The 23,141-nt window shown below is 49.4% G+C and overlaps 1 protein-coding gene across 3 annotated transcripts in view; it reads right to left on the reverse strand.

Annotated features, from left to right (window-relative positions):
- ABCC1 (ATP binding cassette subfamily C member 1) overlaps positions 1-23,141 on the reverse strand; it is a 134,176-nt gene that overhangs the window by 27,739 nt on the left and 83,296 nt on the right. For all 3 annotated transcript variants that reach the window (XR_009005303.1, XM_057528350.1, XM_057528351.1), the window contains exons 13-19: positions 19,034-19,180; positions 17,358-17,445; positions 14,595-14,670; positions 12,262-12,388; positions 9,223-9,399; positions 7,151-7,318; positions 4,938-5,121 (exon numbers count right to left, since the gene is read on the reverse strand). Coding sequence is in view for 2 of the 3 variants with exons in the window: in XM_057528350.1 (XP_057384333.1) it covers positions 4,938-5,121; positions 7,151-7,318; positions 9,223-9,399; positions 12,262-12,388; positions 14,595-14,670; positions 17,358-17,445; positions 19,034-19,180 (967 nt within the window). In the remaining variant the exon portion in view is untranslated. The remainder of the gene's footprint in view (positions 1-4,937; positions 5,122-7,150; positions 7,319-9,222; positions 9,400-12,261; positions 12,389-14,594; positions 14,671-17,357; positions 17,446-19,033; positions 19,181-23,141) is intronic.

A 23,141-nucleotide genomic window follows, 5' to 3' on the forward strand; every position in this document is an offset into this window, starting at 1 on the left:
AAGGATGTTCTTTTTGCTGGTTCTTGGAGCTTTTCTACACTTTGCCATTGTCTACACGGAGCACATATTGATTTTATAATCAGGTTAAAAAAAAAATCCCCAAAAATCTGAAAAAGGGAAAAAAATGAGTGACAAGGTTGAGAGATATCTCGAATAAGGTTCTGAAAAGCAGGCAGGTCGTTGGAATCGAAGTCTTTCTCCCAAGATGACAAGGGAAGAACCTGGGCAGAGAGAAGTCACAACAGAGCGGCTTTCACACCCTCGGCTCTACTGACATCGTGGGCTGGGTGATTCTCCGCTCCTGGGGGACAGAGGGGGTCGCCCCGTGCACTGCACGTTGTTTAGCAGCACCCATGCTCTCTCCCGACTAGATGCCAGGAGTGTCTCCCTCCACCCACACTGTGACAACCAAACATGTCTCCAGACATTGCCTAGTGTCCCCGGAAGGCACAAATGTTCTCTACTGAAAACCGCCATGCTAGGTTTTAGGTTCCTAATAAAGAAACCAGAGAAAATAAAAATGTTCTATACCTTCCAAGTACAAGGGTTAATGAACTACTTTGTAACTCTCTTTGCAACCAAAACCAACAAACAAAAAGTCTCCTAGAAACAGGATCATGCATATCCCTGGGGAGGGGTCAGTCTCCCCTAACCCCAAGCCTAGCTCCTATTCCCCATCCCAGGGAGAAAGAATCCCCTCACAGCAAACACTTGTCCTTCAGCCTGCGTGTTCTAAAAAAGACCTGATTAATCCAATGAGGAAACAAAAGTTTCCCTTTAGAAGGAGCCAAAAATGTGGTTCAAACAAATCCAAGGTCACTGGCACTCAGAGTTGACTACAGCTGAGCAAGACTGGACCCTGACGCCAAGCCTTATCGCCAGGGCCCCTCCACAGAGGTGGAAAGAAAGGGGGGAGGGCGTTTGATTTTTAGACCCATGGGCAGATGACCTCTGTGACCTGCCCAGCTTGGGGCTGGGTGGCTGAATTGGGGAAATAACCCCACAGTGGTGCTAGGGTGGTGGATGGTATTTTCACCACTAAATTAAGTGCTGACGTGCACACAAAAAAATTTTTTTAACTGGCAGCATTCCATACTCTGCATAACCTGCTTTGGATATGCGGGCGGCTGGAGAGGAAGGGAAGGGAAAAAACTCAACAAGATATAAGGACAGTCCCTGCTCAGCTGGATAGAAAGGGGAGAGAGAGACCTCATTCTGGGAAAAAGATTCAGATAAACCCACACACGTCACTTTAGAAAGCATAGAGGGTTATTTTTGCCTAAATGCAGCCCACCAAGCAGGCCGGTGAAATACAGTGATCTTGAAGTTGCCACCACCCATCGTGAGACCTTGGCTTGACTTGGGCTAAGAGACAATCTGAGGAAGGAGACTCTGCAGCAAGAGGAAAGCAGCTTAGACTTACAGCAGAACCTTCCAACCACAGGAGCATGAACATGTAGAAACTCATTCCAACCTGGCGTTTAAATGCTGGAGGGAGCGTCAGCTATCTTGCACTGGCAAAAGAAAATACTTTTCTTTTAAAACCCCTAGGGTTTGTAGCAGCACTATTCATAATAGACAAAAAGTGGAAACAGCCCGAATGCTCATCAGCTGATGAATGAAACGTTGCGTGTCCACAATTCAACAATCAGAAGAAATGAAGTGCTGATGCAAGCTACCACAGACAGACCTTGGAAACATCAGGCAAAGTGAAAGAAGCCAGTCACAAAAGACCACGTTAAAGAATTCTGTTTATATGAAATGTTCAGAGTAAGACAAATCTATACAGAAAGCAGACTTGTGTGGCGGTCATTTTGTGATGTATAGAAATATCAAATCACTATATTGTGCACCAGGAACTAGCACAGTGTTGCAGGTAAATTATACTTCAAAAAAAACCAAAAGAGAAAAAAAGATCAGATTTGTGGTCACCGGAGGTGGAGGGGTGAGGAGGAATTGGATGAAGGTAGCCAAAAAGTACTAACTGCCAGTTATAAGACAAATAAGTACTAGAGGTATAACGTGCATGATTAATATAATTAAAACTGCTGTGTGTACATATGAAATTTGTTAAGAGAGTAAGTACTAAGAGTTCTCATCACAAGGACAAAAATTTTTTTCTATTTCTTTAATTTCATATCAATATGAGATGACAGATGCTCACTAAACTTATTGTGGTCATCATTTCAGGATGTATGTAAATCAAATCATCATGCTGAACACCTCAAATTTACACAGTGCTCTTTGTCAATTACGTCTCAAAACCGGAAGGGAAAAAAGAAAGTAGATGAGCGGTTGCCTAGGACTTGAAGGGCTGGGAGGAAATGGGGAGTGACTGCCAATGGGTATGAGGTGAGCGGGGTGAAAATGTTCTGAAATTGATTGTGGTGATGGCTGCACAAATAAAATACTAGCATTTTTTTTTTAAATCATTGAATTGGGTGAATTGTATGGTGTGTGAATTATATCTCAATAAGGAACTTATTAAAAACTACGAGGACTCCAGCAAATGCTAACACAGAGGAATGAAGGTGTGCACTCTTGCTGTGTGCCCTCTCCTTTCTGACATTCAGTGGCTTCCTGCTGCACAGAGAACAAAACCCAAACTCCCCACCCTGAAGGCCCCGAAGGGTACCCACCCACACCCCCGCCAGCCTCGTCTCCCACCCTGTCCCTTGCCCACCACGGTGTGGCCACACTGGCCTCTTCTCTGTTCCCTGAACAGACCGAGCTCACGCCGGGCTGAGGCCTGTGCTGTTCCCTGTGTCAGAACACTGTTCCCCACAAAGGGCTTCCCTGACCACCCTGCCTGAGTTGCCCGAACCCCCATCACTCCCCGGCCCATTACTCTACGTGCTTTCCTTCACAGCACTTAATGCTGCATGACACCATCTTCATCTGCTGATTGCTTACTGCCTTTCTCTCCCACTAGATTCTGAGCTCCACGAGGGCAGGATTTGCCTATATTTTGTTCACTTCTGTCTCCTCAAAACCTAGAATGGTACCGTTATGGGCTGAATTATACTCCCCCGCCAACTAAATTCATATACTGAAGCCCTAACCTCCAGTACCTTGGAATGTGACTGTACGTGGACATAAGGTCTTTGTAGATGTAATAAGTTCAGGTGAGCTCAAGAGGATGGACCCTAATCCTATATAACTGGTGTCCTCATAAGAAGGGGAGATTTGGAGATAGAAACACCACAAGGAGAAGAACACCATGTGAAGATGAGGGCAGACTGGGGTGATGCTTCTGCAAGCCAAGGAACGCCAGAGATTGCCAGCAAACCACCAGAAGCTGGGGGACAGGCATGGAACCCTCACAGCCCTCAGAAGGGACCAACCCTGCTGACACCTTGATCTCAGACTTCCAGCCTCCAGATCTGTGAGAAAAGGCATTTCTGTTGTTTAAGCTACTCAGCTGATGGTACTCTGTTACGGTAGCCCTAGGAAAATAATACAAGCGTTTAACACATATTAGGTGCTCAGGAAACACCTACTGAATGACTAAATCAATGAATAGTAAATAGCTTTCTTAGTGATCGGCCCCATTCACAGGGACAGGGACCCGCCTGCCCCAGACACAGAAGGGACAAGCTTCTTTAAGCCTCAGTTTCCTCACCAGTGAACTGGGAACCACATCCTACCTCTTTCATGAAAAGCCGTTAGAAGCAGTCAACAGGATAACCCCTGTCGAGGACAGAAGCCCCAGTAAGTAGTCAACAACCACTTGCTGTTGTGTGTCTTTACATCACAGACACCTCGATGACAACTCTGCCCACAGGAGTTGTGCAACGAGGCAGTCCTGCAGCCCCACCCCGGGGGAGAGCCAATCTGAGACCTGTTTGGGGACTATGCATGTAACAAACACACCCCAGAGGCTCAGGGAGTCTGTAATTAGCTCCTGAAAGAGGGAGATCGGAGTAGGACAGGTGACCTCTCTTTTGTTCCACTCTTTTTAGCAACAGCTGAAACCAAAGCAGAAAAGGCATCAGGTGACCTCTTCTCTCTCCGTATTAACTCAGGTCGAGGCTCCGAGGAGGACCAGCAGAGGATCCATTCCAGACGCCAATCTGACATAAACACAGGGGAGCCTGGAAAGGCTGCCAACCAATTCCCTGAATTTTAAACCAACTAATAAGAGAGAGAACAGGATTCTCAGAAGCCTCACCCCATTCGCTTCAAATAAAGACAGGGTGAGCTCCCAGCCCAGAATTCAAAGCATGCCTCTGAGACTATCCCTGCTCTCAGAGTCCTGATCTGGGAGGACAGAGCGGGTGTGGTGGCTGGGAAGCGGGCAGGTCTACCTGGACCTGGTAGATGCCAAGTGCATGGGGACATCAGAGGGGCACTCTTCCCAGGGAAGTAATAACAGCAGCTGTCATTGGTACCGTGCCAAAGGCTCCAGTAATCTAGCACATTCATTCTACACCAAGTGCCTGAAGGTTGGTTCTGTTGTTACACTGCTTTATCAGCAACGGCCGGACATCACACAGTTGGAAAGAGCAGCAGCTGGGGTTCGAAGCCAGGTCCTGCCAACTTCCAGCCTGCAGGCTCAGCCACCACATTTGGCCTCATGACCCTCACATCTGTCCTGGATTATGGCACATATGCCATTGGCTTCTCACAGCCTCTTGGGAGCCAGAAGGACTGTAATTATCACGACCTCCATTTTTGCCACCAAGACCCTGAAACTCAACAGGCACAGAGCCTCATCGCAGAAAAGAGTGGGGACTTGCGTCCAGCTCTGCTGACCCGGCTATAAAGCATTGGGGCCCCCTCTCACTTCAGCCCTGAAAGTCCTTCCAGATGAGGGGGCCTGGCCCAACTCCCCATCTGATGCCCTGATGAGCTGCCAGGGCGGCTGGTGGGAACCTCCAGGGGACAACTGGGGCTGGACAAGGCACCACCCGCGCCGGAGCCCCGCGCAGCCCTACCGTCGTCGGGCTCCCCCTGCTCCTGCTCGGCACTGGCGTACGTGCGCAGGAACTCGGCAAAGGCCCCGTCCCGGGCCAGCAGCTCCTGGTAGGAGCCCATCTCGGAGATCTTGCCACCACTCATGACAATGATGACATCCACCTGGGGCAGGTAGCTGATGCCGTGCGTGACCAGGATCCGCGTCTGCGGGCAGAGACACGGCCACATCAGCGCATGCGCGGGAGAGGGACACTCCCCGCCTCCCTCCACCCACCTGGACACAGATCTCAACTCTGAGGCTGGACACGCGCCTGGGATGCAAGCGTGCAGAAGCATTCCAATCTGCACGTGCTTTCATTCAACACGCATGTGCCGGGAGCTGGGGTCGGGGGGCAGCAGGGAGGGAAACAAAGATTCCTGCCCCAGATTCCAGGGTCGGGGGAGAAATGAACGACGTAAGTAAAACACTGTCTGCTGGACGGTGAGCACACATTAGCAAAGGGGAAGGGATACCGAAGTGGTGAGGGTCGGTGCAATTTTAACAAGGGTTATGGGGGAGGTTATTTTTTTTTTTTTTTTTTTTATTTATTTATTTATTTATGGCTGTGTTGGGTCTTCGTTTCTGTGCGAGGGCTTTCTCTAGTTGTGGCAAGCGGGGGCCACTCTTCATCACGGTGCGCGGGCCTCTCACCATCGTGGCCTCTCTTGTTGCGGAGCACAGGCTCCAGATGCGCAGGCTCAGTAATTGTGGCTCACGGGCCTATTTGCTCCGTGGCATGTGGGATCCTCCCAGACCAGGGCTCGAACCCGTGTCCCCTGCATTGGCAGGCGGATTCTCAACCACTGCGCCACCAGGGAAGCCCGGGGAGGTTATTTTTGAACAAAGATCTGGAGGAGAGGAAAGGAGGGAACCATGCATGTGTAGATGAATAAAAGAATGACACTGCTGCAAAAAATGTGCAGGCAGTAGCTGAATTTTTTTCACGTTTCTCCCTCCGCGAAAAGAGTACAGAGTTTTGTACATGTGTATACATTTTATCTGACTATCTCAAAGTTTGGGAGGATGTTCATCAAACTGTTTACACAAGTTGGCAAACTTTTTCTTAAATGGTCAAATGGTAAATATTTTCAGCTTTATGGGCCCTCTGGTCGCTGCCAGGTCTGAAGGCAGCCATACACAAGACATAAACAGATGGGCTGGCTGTGATCCAATAACGCTTTATTTATGGAAGCTGATATGTAAGTTTAATGCAATTTTCCTGTCACAAAATATTTTTCTTCAGGTTTTCTCCAAGCAGTTAAAAACGTAAAGACCATTCTCAGCTGGTGGGCTGCCCAAGAAACAGGCAGCAAGCCAGATTTGCTGGCCCCTGCTTTCCACAGAGGAGCTAGGGCTGCAGGATGAGGGAGAATCATTTTTTTAATTTTACATATACTTTCATACTCTCTGGTTTTGTTACTATGGACATATGTTACTTTGACAACAGCAAAAACAATTTTTTTAATATTTAAAAATTATACAGAATTTTTGTGGTGTGCATGGGAATGCTTACAACACGTTAAGTGGCATGAGGTTTACTATATCTAGGCATGATGTGATAATCCTATTAAAAAGCTTATATACACAGCAAAAAGACTGGAAAGAAATACAAAAATCTCTAAGTGGGGGGATTATGCATAACTGCTTTTGTTTTTCTCCTTCGTGGTTTTCTGAATTTGCTACATTTTTCCCATGGGCATGTCTTACTTTTTTAATGGGGGAGGGGGAGGAAGAGCCAGTTAACCTCCCTCCCCTATAATTCCCCTAAACAAATAAATTAAAAAATAAAAGAGGAAAGGAACTGTTTCCTGTCACATTAAGGTGTGGTGGCAGTTTTCCTGCTCAAACCTCTGTCCCTTAGCCCATGGCCATCTCAGCAGGGAAGGGAAAGCAGCCTCCCTGCTGACAGGGGATCTTGGGGTGGGATTTCCCTCTGCGAAGCCACCCCCCGTTATTTAATCAGGAAGAGAGTCTTCTTTTGGCCAAGTGGAAGCAATGACTTCCAGTCAGTGCCGAGGACATCCGCCTATAAAGACAAGAGCAAGAAGGCTGTCCCGGGAAGGCTGCCAAGGGAAGGATTAGAAACATGTTCTCGAGTCCAGTTAAGTTAAGGAATCCCAAAGGGGACACACTGCGACTTGACCAAAGAGCGACGGCCAGACCCAGACCCCGAGCCACCCGTGCAGCAGGTACCTTATTCTTCAGCATCCCCTTGGGGCCAACCACGTTTTCAAATATGTGCTTCCCCACGTGGGCGTCCACTGCCGAGAGGGGATCGTCAAAGAGGTAGACGTCGGAGTTGCAATACACGGCCCGGGCCAGGCTCACGCGTTGCTTCTGGCCGCCAGACAGGTTCACGCCCTGGGGAGACACAAGTTAGAAGGGTGGGCCTCCTGGGAAGCAGAGACAGACAGAGGGGGCCACCTGCTCAGGATGCAGGAGACGGCGGCCAGAGGCCCTTCAGGGCTGCACCCGCCACCCGCGGATGGAGCAGGCGGCAAAGGTGTGAGATCACGCCTGCACCGACGTGGGTTCAAGTCCCGGCAGGGGCTTCGGCCTCAACTGTAAAACAGGCAAAGAGAAAACCTGAGCCTCCGGGCACTGCAGAGCAGGGCACTCGGCACAGTTGGGAAAGGGAGGCTGGTGGCACCAAACAGTGCTAGCTGCAGGGAGGGCTCCTGATCTTGGAGTCTGGTTCTTACTCTGGATCACTCACTGGTGAAGCCACACAGTCAAGGCAGGCTGTGCCCTGGGGGTGCTGCAATCCAGCCTGTGTCCCACTCGCCGGCAGGAAGAGCACCATTTTCTAATTTGAACCAGGGTGCACGGCCCACACAGCCCTCCTGCAACAGATTACCCAGCGTGACTTCCATATCTGGCTGGAATCAAAGTGGACATGGGCTAACTGCCCAGTCCCTCTCCCAAGAGATGCCCACCCTCTCCATGCTCTGAGGTGGGGTCCTGGCAGCCAGGTTCATTTTGAGGGTCCCTCTGGCCCCAGTTTGTTGACCCAGGGCAGACACCAGACCCAAACTAAGCCAATCACGTCCTCTCCCTCCAGAATTTGGTACTGGGACCTAAACAGCGAAAGTGAGGAGTCTCCAAGTGGCAGAAACAGACACTTGTGAAAAAAAAGGGACAAAGCTGTGCAGAAAAGCAGAGACAAAAGACAGAGGAGGAACCAGGTTGCCTGTCCCAGGTTGCCTGTGAGCCCCACCACATTCCAGCCCTTGGATTCCAGGAGATGCATTTGTATCCTTAAACTCAGTTCTCACTGAGTTATTTTCTGCTTATACTACCAATAACTCAGGCTCCTTTTCTACTTGAAAACCCAGAAAACCCTAGTAATTTGTTTTTTCTTTCCAAGGAGCTGCAGATTTCCCTCAAATAAAAGAAATCATTCACCAACTAGGAAAGCTGGTGGAGCCACTGGCTTGTAACTAAAAGCAAAGATGGGAAAGCTCTTCAGTGCAGCTGTAGAACATTCACACTCCCCGAGCGCACACACGTAACCACTAGGGGGCACTTGAGTGAGCCAGCCAGGCAGAGGGGAAAGCACATGCAAAGGCCCTGAGGTGGGAAGGGGCTCAGGCAAGTCTTTTGGCCTCCTTTTCCTCAACCATTACATAGGGTTAACAGTAAATCCCATCTCATGGCTTGCTGTAAGGACAAAATACGTATAAAATGTTTAGCACAGTGCCTGGCTCATAGTAATTACTCAGTAAGTGTTAGCTATTGTATTATTTTTACCATTATCACTGTTTTGAAAGGAACTGTGGACATTTGAATCATTGACACCCCTCTTCTCTGTATAGTGCCCTTGGTCATGTGACAAAGTCACATGACTGCAAAGGTAGAGTGCACTTCCTGGTCCCTTGTCTTTGGGCTCAACCAAGTGATTTGCTTTGTGGGTAGAAAGGACAGTGTGCTTTAAGGGACATCACATTTTTTTTGTTGTTCTCTCGGGCTTCTGCTGCCACCATTAGAAGAGCTTCCCCCTGTGGAGCTGCTGCCCCCTCACCTAGGCCCTAGCAAGAAGCCACGTGGGGCAGACCTGAGCCAACCCACAGCCTGGAGCCAGGATCAGCTGGCCGGCAACATGGAGCAGAGCCACCCAGCTGAGCCCAGCCTGGGTCACCAGTCACAGTCAACTCACCCATAAGTACGAGAGTAAGTGTTTAACATCATAAGCCATTCAGATTTTGTAGTTGTTTGTTACACAGCAATAGCTGACTGATACAGGGGCCATGCTGAAGCCTACTGACCTTCTCACCAATCTCTGTCCGGTCCCCACTGGGCAGGATTTCCAGGTCTGGGAGGAGGGCACAGGCTTCTATCACAGCCTTATAATACCGCTCCTGTAGCTGGCGTCCAAAAAGGATGTTTTCTCGGAGAGAAACATTCTGAATCCAGGCCTGCTGGGGGACGTAGGCCACTGAACCCTAGGAGGAAAGCGGAGAAGGCAGCAAGACAGACAGACTTGGTGAACAAGACAGCAGCCGGCCTACCCACCCACCAGGAGGGCCCTGCTTCACAAGACATTTTCATCACATCTATGGTTTTAACAAGAGGGAAGCTGAGTCCCAAAGGACTACAGTCACCAGGGCTGGGATCAGAGCCCATGCTAGGTCAATCACTGGCCCCAACATTAGGAGTTCGAGAGCTGAAATCCTCATTGATGAGATTACACTTACATGTTTAGTAACTATTCACTGAATGCCTACAGCAGCGAACAAAACACTTAGCTCCACTATATTGTACCCTGTAACTTATAAAATATTGTACATCAACTATACTTCAATTTTAAAAATTGAAAAAGAAATTAAAAATAAAATAAATTTTAAAATAAACAACAACAAAAACCTCCTAACTCCCAAGAATGAGAAGTACCTGAATGATAAAAAAAAAAAAAAAATGGTTTGATTATTGTTGTGGTAAATGCTAAGAGAGAAAAACATGAGACTTTTAAAAAGTCCTTTAAAAAGGGAGACTTAACCTATAATGGAAAAGAATCTGAAAAAGAGTATATATATACACATACAGCTGAATCACTTTGCTGTACACCAGAAACTAACACAACATTGTAAATCAACTGTACATCAATAAAAAAATAATACTTTTTTTTTTAAAAAAGGGAGACTTAGGGACTTCCCTGGTGGCACAGTGGTTAAGAATCCATCTGCCAAAGCAGGGGACACAGGTAAGAGCCCTGGTCCGGGAAGATCCCACATGCCGCAGAGCAACTAAGCCCATGCACCACAACTACTGAGCCCACGCGCTGCAACTACTGAAGCCCACGCACTCTAGGGCCCGTGCTCCGCAACAAGAGAAGCCACCACAATGAGAAGCCCGTGCACCGCAATGAAGAGTAGCCCCCGCTCGCTGCAACTAGAGAAAGCCTGCACGAAGCAAAGAAGGCCCAGCGCAGCCAAAAATAAATTAAAAAAATTTTTTAAATAAAATAAAATAAAAAGGGAGACTTAGTTTGGGACATCAGGGAAGGAGTCCTTGAGGAAATTTCCTTGATGAAATTTAACCAAGGATGTCTGTATAAAAACTGCCCATTTCTAAACTTGTTGTCTTTATTTCCACATAATGTAAGGTGTCAAGAGTGGCATGAGAATCAAGGTTAGGGGGAGGGCATTTGTTTCACTTATTTTAGTAATTGAAAAAAAATTTTAAACAAGCACTGACAGGTGAAAATAATTTGGTCTGATAAAGAGAAGAGGGAAGAGCATTTCAGTCAGAGGAACAGCTCGTGCAAAGGCCTGGAGATGAGAGGAACTCGGCAAGTTCAAGGAACAAGAAGCCTGGTGTGACGGGAACATGCTTGAGGGGAAGACAGACAGGAACGAGCTGGGAGGCAGGGGAAGGCAGGGGGGCTGGTGGTCCTAGTGAGGAGTATGGCCTTCAATGGAAAGGCAAAGGGGAGCCATCAAAGATTCTTCAATAAAGGGATTCTAGGAGGACAAGGTTGGGAATGGAACCCAGGTAACCCAACTCTTCTCCTTCATTCTCAGATAAATAACCAAATTGCTGACTCCAATCCCCTAACTTAAAGGGGCCAAACTGTCACAAAGCCTCACTGTACAACCCACAGATAATTCAGACACAGTATGCACAAGCCCTACCAACTAAAATATTTAGGAAAAAATAAACGTTTTAGACACATTTCTAACACTCCCCTTACCAAGGCAAAATAACCAGTCACAAATAAATCTATAACCTTATCAAACCAAATACTCAAGCACCCTCACTTTTAAGATCCATCATATCATTGTATTTAAGGCGTTTTTACTTTAAAACAGTGGTTCTCTCCTGGGGGCAATTTTGCCCCCCAGGGGACATCTGACAATGTCTAGAGACACTTTTGGCTGTCACAACTTGGGGCTGCCACTGGCATCTAATGGGTAGTGGTCAGGGATGCTGCTAAACATCCCACAATGCACATGACAGCCTCCACAGCAGAGATTACCTGGCCTGACACATCAATAGGGCTGCAGCTGTGGAAACCCAGGGTTAGTGAAACAGAACGCAATGTGGATCCCACTGTGATTTGGAATTTTCTTCCATTAACCTAGTTCACATTGCCCATTAATCTTACTTTATAATGTATATTTGAAAGTAATGACAGGTCATTTCTTAAAACAACGGCTAAATGTCATTAGTCCGGACCCAACTATTGTAATATACGCTTTCTCTAAGGCACGCTAGGCTCAAGGGCATCATATAATCAGCAAAGGATTTTGCTCTGAAATGAAAACAATGGCACAAACCAGCATCCCCAAAAGTAGATTCCAGGAGACAGTAATTTTAGGGATTTAAGGAGTTGCTACACAGACAACAAAAAGATGCAGGCAAATGTGTCTGGGACACGCCGGATTAACCAAAGTTAAATAGTTTTTTTTCTCCCTGCAGGACTTCTCAGAGCCTTTACTTTATTAATGTTTCTTATAAGTCTCCAAGAGGGAGGGAATCAGAATATGCAGTATTTCCCACGCTTGTTTGAGCCCAGGACTCTTTATTCCCCAAATATCCTGCAAGATGAGTTTGAGTTTGCTGCAGACCACGCTCTAGGAAATGCTTATCGAGTGCCCACTACATGCCGGGCACTATTCTAGGTGCTGAGACACAGCAGGAAATAAATGACACCACAATCTTGCCTCCTAGGATGGCACAGAGAAGAGGAGAAAGAATGAAGCTGTTCCCACTTGATTAACAAGGTCGTCATAAAAGAGAACACAATGTTGCCCTTGGCCTTCCCCTTGGCCATTAGTTACCCCACCCCCACCCAGGCCTCCTACCTTGATAGCCACGTGTCCCTCCACCTTGTCCATCTCAGCCAAGAGCGCTGAGAGCAGAGACGACTTCCCACAGCCCACCTGGCCCACCACGGCCACCAGGGAACCTTCCGGAATGGAGAAAGTGATGCTGAAACGACACGACATGCCCTGGGGCTCAGCTGGGGGTGCTCGGCCTGCCCAAGCTGGATGGACCCCAAGTGGAGACAGCGACAGAAGGCAGGGCTGTCGCGAGCCTTCGAGGTCTGGAAACTCCTCCCGCTGCGTCTACGACGAGCTTAGCTCAGGGAACTGTCTCAGAGGCCTCTGCACCTGAGGCCCATGACAGGTGCCGGGATGCACCTGCATCTTAGAAAAGATCCCGCGGGACAGACCTGGGGGGCCGAGCAGAGGGGATCAGCTTTGCCTGGGGGCGTGATGCCGGTGCCCAAGGGAGAGGGCACCCCAAAACCAACTCTGGAGGAAGAGTGAGTGTGCCCCAGACCCAGGGAACAGCCTGAGGAAAGGCCCATGGGTGTGAAATCACAGGCGTGATCAGGGGTGGACACGTCGATGACACAAGATGAGGCAGAGGAAGTAAGGCCAGTCCTGAAGAGGTGGGCGGGTGGCGGCCAGACCCAAGAGGGCCTCAAATGACACGCTTCCCAGCTGGGAGCCATGCAGGGGGTGAATCTGAGTTTCAGAAACATGTCTCTACAGAAATCGCCCTATGGCAGATAACAGTAATCGAAGTACAGTAAAACGGGCACAGCACTGCCAGAAAGACTGGCCCCTCCAACGCAAAGTCGGAGCTGGGATTCCACCGACCCGGGGAAAAGCGGGTACGTCCAGGGCCTCCTTGGGTTCACCTACATCGGCTGCCTTCCAGCCACTGCTATTATGATTTCAACATATTGGTGGAAAGGCTGATGGATTTTGCTGCCATTGTTTAATTCTTGTGTACCTGTTGCGTGGTCACACTGATTGTTCTTTTGTTCTGTGCCGGGAGGGGAATGGATTAAGGGGCCAGAACAGAACAGGAAGCCCAGTGAGGCAGCTCCTGTGATCGTCCAGGTGAGACAGGAATATTTTATAGGCTGAGGAGAAAAAAGGTTTGGATGGAGAAATTTGTGGGGGATTCCAGGGGTGAGGAAGGGTGACTGGAACAAGAAGGTAAGGTCTTTGAGACTGGAAGGATGGAGGCAGGGATGGGGGCACAGGTACAGACTATTTAGTTGTGAAGCAGGACTAGAGAGAAAAGCTAAAATTGAAGCAGACAGAAGTTAAGTTAGACATAAGAAAGAACTTCCTAAACAAGCAGTCCCATCAAGGGAGGTGTTAACACAGATTCTTTTCTCTGGAGAGTTTGACCCTTGCCCCCTCCCGACGTTCCCAGATAAAAACAGCAGTAATTTGGCTACCCAGTTAAGGGAGCAATTATTTAGGGGCATGGAGGATAAACCTGGCCCCTAAAAATGTCCCATCTGGCCCTGTGTTGGGGGACTCCTTAAGGAGGCTTAAAGGAGCCCCTGGGCAAGGCCTCCAGTCAGAAAGAAATCAGAGGCAATTGACAAGTTGCCCAGGGAATCAGATCAATTCCCTGGATGCTGTGATTTGGAAAAATAAGGACTGGGGTGGGCAGGGTCCCAGATGTGGAAATGGTGTGAGAGAGGGTAAGCCAGGGAGCTGGGGGACCTTGGAGAGGATGGAGAACAATCCATCCTGATAGCAAACGTGAGTGGACAAGAATTCTCTTCAGCTGACCCAAGCCTTCCTGCCACCAGTGGCGGCATCACAGCCTCAGACCCAGCCTGGCCAATCGGTGCACTCAGTCTCTTCTGGCCCAGTGACCGGCTCAGGGAGGGGCACATAACCCAACTTGGGCCAATAAGAGGCAAGTGGGTCTCCTGATGAGGTAGGAGGGACACTCAGAGTCAGCGGGGGCCATCTGGATCGTGAGGGGAGAGGACGTCTGAAAAGGAAGCAGCACAGATGGAAGGGGAACAAAGACAAGATGGAGAGAATCCTGATGGCATCGTCTGAGCCCCTGGATCAGTGTCCCCGAAACGGAACCTTCTCAGTTACGTGAACCAGAAATTTCCCTTTGTTGCCTAAACCTATCTGCTATCTGTACCAGGTTTCTGTCACCTACAGTCTGAGGGAACTCTCTGAGCCAGGCACACTCTCAGCTGCTTCTTGCTGAAGCCCAAGCAGGTGTGACTGGATCTATCTGACAGACGAGCCAAACTGAGGCTCAGAAAGGCAGTGTCCTATTCACGGTAACAGAGCTGGAGCGTGGCTGGAATTCAAACTTGTGTTTGCCCAGAGCCCCGTGGCTTTCTCCACGTCCCACTTACCCATGCAGCGTGGGAGGGTCGCTCCTGGCCCAAGTGAACGTGGCGTTCTTCACGGTGATGCTGTTTGTGGCCCCAGCTGGAAAGCACCAGAGACAGTATGTCAGGCGTAGATGAAGCCACGGCCTGAGCATGAACAGCAGGCGCTTACTTCTTGTTTTTCCTAATCAAGTGGTTCAACTCCAGCTGCTAGCCACTCACGCTAGGCATTATCTGGTTACATCAGTCACCGTTTCTAAAGAACTTCAACCAGCAGCTCTGGAGGCGGCCTCAGACCCAGAGAGCAGCAGGAAACCGCGAGAGGGCTCTGCCTCTGAAAGATAGGAGGCTGCACCATCTGGAAAGGTCGGGGGACCCCTGGGGGCCTCCCTCACTCAGTCTTGGGAGGTTCCGGCTGGGTGGGTCGAAAAGAAGCCAAGGTCACAGGGCACAAGCAGTGCCCTCACGCAGACGCCTGCCCATCAGCTTGGGCTGGCCCAGGGCCCTCACTACACCTCTGGGGCCCCTCCTTTATGTTCAAAGCGGGGTCCTTTGCCCTGAAACTCCTGGACTCCAGGGCAGCCTCCTAACTCACCTCCCTGCATCCCCTCTCCCCCGCTCCCTCCAGCCACCCTGCTCACATCACAGCAAGCCAGTCTTCCTAAAACACAGGTCACTGTTAACTGTGCAAACTCAGGGATGGAACAGGAAGTCGGGAATTGTGGTAGAAGAGGGGAGGGTGCTTAAGACGAAGCCTGCGTTACATGGACCCTCTGTGATTCTAGCACCTCTGCCTTCATCTACTTTCGCTCCCCTTATTTTCTTTTTACTCCATGCCCCTCACTTACAAAAACAACTTTTGACTCAATTATGAGCCAACTTAAAACCAGCTATAGAGAAGATGGGGGTGTTTTTAAGTTGTCAAATGAAGAAATAAATTCCCCCACCCATCAAAGAAACAACTGTGGAGAGAGGAAGTTACTGGTTAACCTAACTTAACCTCCCCCTCCCCCATCACCCCCCTGAAACAGAGAACAAGGAGGAAGCTGGAAGATGCTATTTAAGGAATTTAAGAAAAGCCACTTGAGTCGGTCAAGCTAGAGGCTGCAAGACGAGGCCCGGAGCTGCCAAGGGGGCCCCACCTGGCACCCAGAGAATGTGGGTAAACATAAAGTCTAACCGCCCGGGAGACTGCCGTCAGGGCAGGAAGTGGGGCTGAGGCCTGGGCTGAGGCCCAGGGGTTTTCCAGTGTGACTCCTGTAGTGAGCTGTGAACAACTTCAAGAGCTCGAAACCTCCTAGGATGCCCCAAATTTCAGCCCTGTGTTAGGCAGGGAAATTTGACCCTGGTAGACGGCATCATTCCGCATCATGCGTGCGTGTGTGTGTTCACATCTGTGTATGTGTATGTGTGTGTGTGTGAGAAGGGGGGAGTGACTCGGTCCTCACACAGCAGAAACTGGACGACCACGAGCCAGGGACATCGGGAGGGAGATTCCAGCGAGTAGTAGTTCTCAACTCGGGGTGACTTTGACCCCCGAGGCACACGATGTCTGGGGACATCTTTAGTTGCCAAAACTGGGGTGGGTGCTACTGGCATCTAGTGGGTAGAGGCCAGGGGTGCTGCTCAACAACCTATAATGCACAGGACGCCCCCAAAGCAAAGTGATCTTGCCCCAGATATCGGTGGTACTGAGGCTGAGGAACCCGGCCCCCAGGCCGACCGCCTCTCACACATACTGGTGAAGGGACGACCACCATGATCTTCGTTTGGCAGGCACTGTGCTGGGTGTTTTCACGTCACTGAGGACATCTGAATGCCTGCTAGGTGCCAGACACCGCTCACACGTTATTACCAATATATACACACGTTCACTCTTCTGACCGTATCTACTGGGCTCGGGAGCCAGACTGTGTGGGTTCAAATCCCCGTGCTGCCACTTCCTAGCTGGAGAACCACAGGCTAGTTACTTAACTTCTTCTCTGTGCCTCACTTTCCTCGTCTGTAAAATGGGATTGATAATGGGATCAACCTCACAGGGCTGTGATGAGGAGAACCTTATGCAAAACAGAGAGTCCTTAGAACAATGACTGACACATAGTAGGTGCTCAATAAATCTCAGTGCGGAGATGCTGTACAGTGGGTGAGAGCACAGATTCTGCTGACGGGCCACAGGTGTGAATCCTGACTCTACTTCTTATTGGCCATGAGAGTTACCCAGGTGAGTCTCCTCATCTGTAGGTGGGGGCCCCTCTCCTTGAGCTGCAGTGAGCAACGGACGGGTGAGTATGGTGACGTCCTTAGGACGGGACGCGCGTGGCGGGAGTGTCATTTCAGCAAAGGTGGTCACTACCATTAGTGCTATTAATATTTATTATTAAGTGCCTGGAAATCCCTGCTCAGGGGGGTTGACTGGGAAAGGATAAATTAATAAGCTACAAAATAAACAAACCTACCAATAAAAATCCATGTAACACCCAGCCAAAGAAAGGCACCTTCATTTCCATTGCCCAGGTGGGGAAAGTGAGGCTCAGAGCACTGAAGTGACCTGCCCGAGGCTACACAGCTAGTGGGGGTAGGGGGTTGGTCAATCTCCAACATCCTTGATTTGCCCGTCCATCTGCCCAGTATGGAATCAAAGCCCGGGCCCTGGAACCCGGCCCTCAGTAGTGGACCTCGCCCAGGGAGCCTGCCTCTCAGCAAGAAAGCAAGATAACAGAAGTGCAAGTTCACCCTCCTGGGAAGACTAGGTAAGACCCCACGTCCGCCCACTCTCTTAGGACACACCGTCTTTGATGGGCCATCGCTGGATGCTGTCAGGCTCCAGCTCCTCGTGGGAGAGGAAGATCCTGAGGCGCTTGAGGGAGACACTGGCCTACACAGAAAGCAACGACAAGGTGTAGTTATTTTGAAAAACGTTTCTGCAAAACACACCAAGGCTAACTTACAGTGGTTTCCCCTGGGTGCGGAGGGGCCCACATCCTCCCTTATTTCTGAAGGTTCTGCAGTGCCTACACCTTAGAATAAAAAAACAAAAAGCGTTTTGGTTCTTGTTTGCTTTCCTTTAAAAGCCCACAACCGGTATTAAAAAAGACGGTGGGGGACTATCGTAGCTGACAAGGGACCTAAGAAACAACCGAAGGCAATGTCCCCGTTTAAGACAAACTTGCGACTCGGAGATAAACGTGTCCTGGAGATCGAATGCATGGCACGGTGGTTACGGCCAACAATACTGTATAATAAACTTCAAAGTTGCTAAGAGACTAGAACTTAATGGTTCCCCCCTACAAAAAAAGAAATGATAATCGTGGCATGTGACAGAAGTGTAGCTGACGCTATGGCAATAACGGTACAGCAACATATCCACGGATCCAATCACCACGTTGCACACGTTGAACACAATGTGAATTATGGTTCAACAAAAATAAATTTTAAAAAAAGCAAAGGTCCTGATTCAAACAGCCCAATGGTAAGGACATTTCTGAGATAACCCAAAAATTTTTAATATGAACTGGGTATTAAGAGATTACTGTTAATTTTGTTAGGTGTGATAATGGTGTTATACTTATGTAAGAAGAAATTCGTGCTGAAGTATTTATGGGTGAAATGCCAAGAGGTCTGTGATCTGCTTTAAAATTCTTTGGCAAAGAGAGAAAGGAATGAAGGGAAGGAGGAAGACAGAAAAACAATTAGACAAAGTAACTGTGGCAAAATGTTGAATCTGGGTGACAGGCACACAGCATTCTCGTGCTATTCGCTCCACTTCTGTGTATATTTGAAATTGTTCGTAATAAGAAGGGGTTTTACTTGCTTATTTTTTTTAAAAAACCTTGACCAGGGCTTGTACAACCAAATCTTAATCTTAATTTGTCTATGTGGCTAAGAAAAGGGTTTTCACGGGAAAATGTGCAAGGCTAGGGAGAAGAGTGTGACAAACGCTGTCGGCAGCAAAGTGCAGGAGCTTCAGATGGTGCAAGTGTGACTGAGCGGTTCCCTCTCGTTACAGAACCACCACAGGGGCTGGGGGGATTATAGGGGGGCCAGCTGGGGTTTTTCAAATGGTGACCCAAGGCCTGTGAATGGGTTGCAAAACCAATTTAGTGGGTCAAAAGCTGCATTTTTGAAGACACAGAACAGGATAAGGGAGGGCAGGGTGAAACAGACTCGAGCGGAATAACAGAGGATCAAATGTTTCAGAAAGAATCTTGCAGAGCTTAGGACAGCCTAGCTGCAATAACTTGTTTCATACACTCGAGTGTGTGTCGAGAAGTAAAACGTTATGTCTCTCTTTGGGGCAGGACCAAAAAAGCACGAAGGCCACTAGTCTGGGCCTTGATAAGCCCCCCGGCCACAGTGGGACGGGTTGCGCAGAGGGAGCTGCGTCCAGGGGGATTTTCATGCCCTTTTGCTTTGTTTCCCCCAGAGACCCCCCCCTCTCTGAAGTTCCCCAGCCTCGCCTGTACCTGCACGATGCTGCTGATGACCATGGGGAGAATATTCAGGGGGAAGCGAAGGATGTTGAACAAGGCCAAGGACACGAAGGCCTTCTGGGCATCCAGGATGTTGTTCTTGTCGATGGTCACGTAGACGGCAAACGTACACAAGGCCACCTGCAAACAGAGGGCCAAGTCAGAGTCCCAGTCACAGAAGCAGTGACACGCGCCCGGGGAACTTGCTCCAGCCTCCTGGTGTGAGCTGCAGGGGCTGACGACTGGCCTCTGGAGGCAGCAGAAATGCCCGAACAGTGTCTAGCACACAGCAGGCACTCACTAAACACCCAAAGAACGAACTGGATAAACCAATGACCAGAAGCCAGAAGTCCGGGCCATTCCCGCCAACATTCTCCGTGGGACACCAGATGGCATTCTCAGGGTCCCTCAACATCACCAAGCATGATCCCACCTCCGGATCTTTGTTCTTGCAGTTCCCTCTGCCCAAAACGACCTTCCTATCCAGACGGTGGCGTGGTTACTCCCTCTTCCTGTTCCAAGAGGCTGCCCTACCCAAAACAGCCCTGCCACTTCCCGCCATCCTTTTATCCTGGTTCATTTATCTTCATAACACCTATCACTACCTTACATTGTAAGATTATAGGTATTTATTGTCTGTCTCCTGCAGTGTGAAATGCAAACTCCACAAAGGCAAGGACTTTTGTACACGGCTGTATCCTCAGGGCCTAGAATGAGCCCAGGCACATCGGAGCACCGAGACCTCACGTAAGTCACCTCCTCTCCCCATGCCTCCGACATCTCATCAGTGAAATGGATGTGGAGGATTCGTGCTACTGTTGAAAGCTCCTTCCAGCTCAGAGTATAGGGTTTTATACCCCCAGGAAAGGAACATAGGTTTTCAAAAAAAAAAAAAAAAGAAAAAAGGAAAACAAACAGCCAAGGGTCCCCCAAAGGCTACTCCCTTCCCCACAAAGTCAGACCTGCCTTAAGCCTTGCAATGGGGCCTGGGGTTTCAATTCCCAGGCAATCGGAATTTGGGTTCGGTTGTTTGAGACAGCAGAACCTCACCTCCCTCGCCAGGAAAAAGGAAGGACCCCTGAATAATCCAAGGCTGGGCTGCATGGCTTAGGAGGGAAAAGATCAACAGGCGGATCTCCATGCCCCACCCACCTGTTGGCCCCCGAGCAGTGCCAAGTGTTGCCGGAGGAGGCTAATAACATCCCCCCTGAGATCACCTGGTATACACCACCAAAGCAATCTGGAAAACCGTGCACCCTGGCAGATGGGCAAAAGTCTCTACCCCACGCTAGTCCCAGGCGCCAACAGCCATTAAAGGCTTTCCCTAGGGGAAACAAATTGCCCGGGACCTCATTCTTGAGCTCAGGGCAGATGTCCGGCAATCAGGAGATTGCGGAGTGGCCAAGATTCTGGTGTGGATGTGGTCCAGGGTATTTTCAGGGTCTCAGCTGCCTCAATTCTTTGTTACCTATTAAAAGGTCTTACATCTTAAAAATTAAATCCATAAGCTCTGCCTGTTTATCAGCTGTGTGACCCTGAGCTGTGATGTCACCTCAGCTCTCCAAAGGAGCCTCTGTTTTTCCATCTATAAAATGGGGATCATGATACGTGTTCGCAGGGCTTCTGGCAGCAAGGAATCAGGCACTTCTGCAGCGTGCTTAGCCCTGTACCTGGGGCACAGTGAAATGCAGTAGATAGTGGCTGTTTTATTTCTTGTTTCAGGACTTGGTCCAAACTCCTTGGACTATTTTTCCAAAGAGTCTATTAACTGGGTCCCAAGAACAAGGCATTGGAAAGCAGAGCTGGTTCCTGTCCTGGTTCTGACATTAATGAGCGAGGTGACCCTGAGGGAAGACATAGAAATTTTCCAGGATCCTTGGCCAAGAGGGAGGTTAGATGCTCGAAAAGCCACTGACACCCGATCCCTGGGATGGCTGCACACACAGGTCCCCTCCTCCAGGTAGTGATGACGCACTTGCCTCTTAGCCAGAGATTCTCCTCACTCAAAACTCTCTAAACACATCCACGCAGAGGAACAGTATTCAGCCATAAAAAGGAATGAAGTGCTGACGCCCACTACGACATGGATGAACCCTGAAAACATGATGCTAAGTGAAAGGAGACAGACACAGAGGCCACACGTGTTATATGATTCCATTTAAATGAAATATCCAGAATAGGCAAATCTACAGAGACAGAAGGTAGATTAGTGGGTGCCCGGGGATGGGGGGGAACAGGGGCGATGGGAGTGACTGCCAGTAAGTACAGGGCTTCCTTCTGGGGTGATGAAAGTGCTCTGGAATTAGACAGTGGAGATGGTTGCCCAACCTTGTGAATATACTAAACACCCCTGAACTGTACACATAAAAGTGGTGAATTATATGTCAATAAAAATAATAAATTAAAAAAAATAATAACCTCTCCAAAATCAGTCTATTTTACTCAGTACAGAAGCCAAAGTCTTGACTCAGGCTCCAGGGGCCACCTGATTCATAAACGTCCCTTTTCTGAACTCTTGTGCCCTCCTCTCCTACCACTCTCCCGCCTCCTTCCCTCTGTTCCAGCCCCGCTTGCCTCCACGATTATTCCTTTTTGGGGCAGCGCAGTCCTGCCTCAGGGCCTCTCACTCTTCCCTCTCCCTGGTCAGGCCCCTGACCTCCATTAGGCTAAGACTCAAGTATCACCTTCTCAGTGAAGCCTCTGATCATCCCTTTTGTTGTTGTTGTTTGTTTGTTTGTTTGTTTGGCTGCGCTGTGCAGCATGAGGGATCCTAGTTCCCCGACCAGGGATCGAACCCGTGCCCCCTGCAGTGGAAGCATGGAGGCTTAACCACTGGACCGCCAGGGAAGTCCCGTGATCATCCTATTTAAAAACTGCAAGCCCTCCCTATCACTCTAACCAGAACCTTTTTTTCCCATAGCACTTATGACAGTTTAGCATACTATATATTTATCATGCCTGGTGTGTACTATCTGTCTCTCCCAGTTAGAATGAATGAACACCCCATGAGCATGCAGGTTTTTGTCTTTAGTATTCACTGCTCTATCATCAGTGCCTAGGACAGCACCTGGATCATGGCAGATACCCAGGAAATGTCTGTGGGTGGGTGGATGGATGGGTGGGTAGACAGATGGATGGAGAGGTAGGTAGATGGATGGGTAGGCAGGTGGATGGATTTGCCCAAGGGCGAGAAAGCACACACTCAAGGGTGTCTCTTCAGCAACAGAGAAAATCAGGCCTCAGGCATCTCACCACCAGAATATTCCAGCTCCACTGGCCCAACTGATAGGGCGGCTGCTGGCAGCACAGGAAGCGCATTAAGAGGGAGAAACATCGCGTGGCCCCCGTCAGACCCACATCATCCACTTCTCCAGGAAGCAGAGGTCACTCATTCATCCATCAGTTATTAATTGGGCACATACTGTGTGCCAGGCACTGTGTGAGGCAGCCTTGGAGATCCTGAGACGCACGGTCTAGTGGGGAACAGATATGCACCAGGGTCTCTCTAGCACGAGTGTCTGCAAGTGTGTGGAGGCGGCTGGGGAGCTGGGGTTTGCTACAGCCTTAAAGGGTGAGGGTCCAGGGTGCGAAAAATCCTTCGCAAACAAGGAAGAACTACCGCCCCCCTCTGAGTGCTAAAAGAGCCTCCCCCCATGCTGAGAAATGGGGCAAATGACGGAACCAACTTCCCCAGCCCAACCCCTAAAAATCTGCCATCTCTTCATGAGGACATCTGTTCCTTCTGCCTGGTCGGCATCCACTCTTGTTGCTGGTGACAACACGTCAGTTTTCCTTTGGGGAGCTGAACCTCCCCCAACCTCAGTCCATGAGCTTCAGCCACAGATGAATTGCCCACACTGGACCTGACCCCAATCTCCAAAGAAGCCACATGACCCAGGCCTGGCCAATCCAAGCATCCCTGCTCTCTGGCCCCAGTGATTCAGGGACAAGCATGCAGCCAACAGCAACCAATGAGACTCAACCCCACAGCTTTGCAGGAACTAATGGGAAAAGGGGAGCTCTCTCCTTGGTTACTGTGGTTACTGAGATGACAGAATCAACTGTAATCACATGGCGAGTTCCCATCTGACAAAGAAACCAC

The sequence above is a fragment of the Balaenoptera acutorostrata genome, chromosome 15 (assembly GCF_949987535.1).
Source record: "Balaenoptera acutorostrata chromosome 15, mBalAcu1.1, whole genome shotgun sequence".
Lineage (NCBI taxonomy): Eukaryota > Metazoa > Chordata > Mammalia > Artiodactyla > Balaenopteridae > Balaenoptera > Balaenoptera acutorostrata.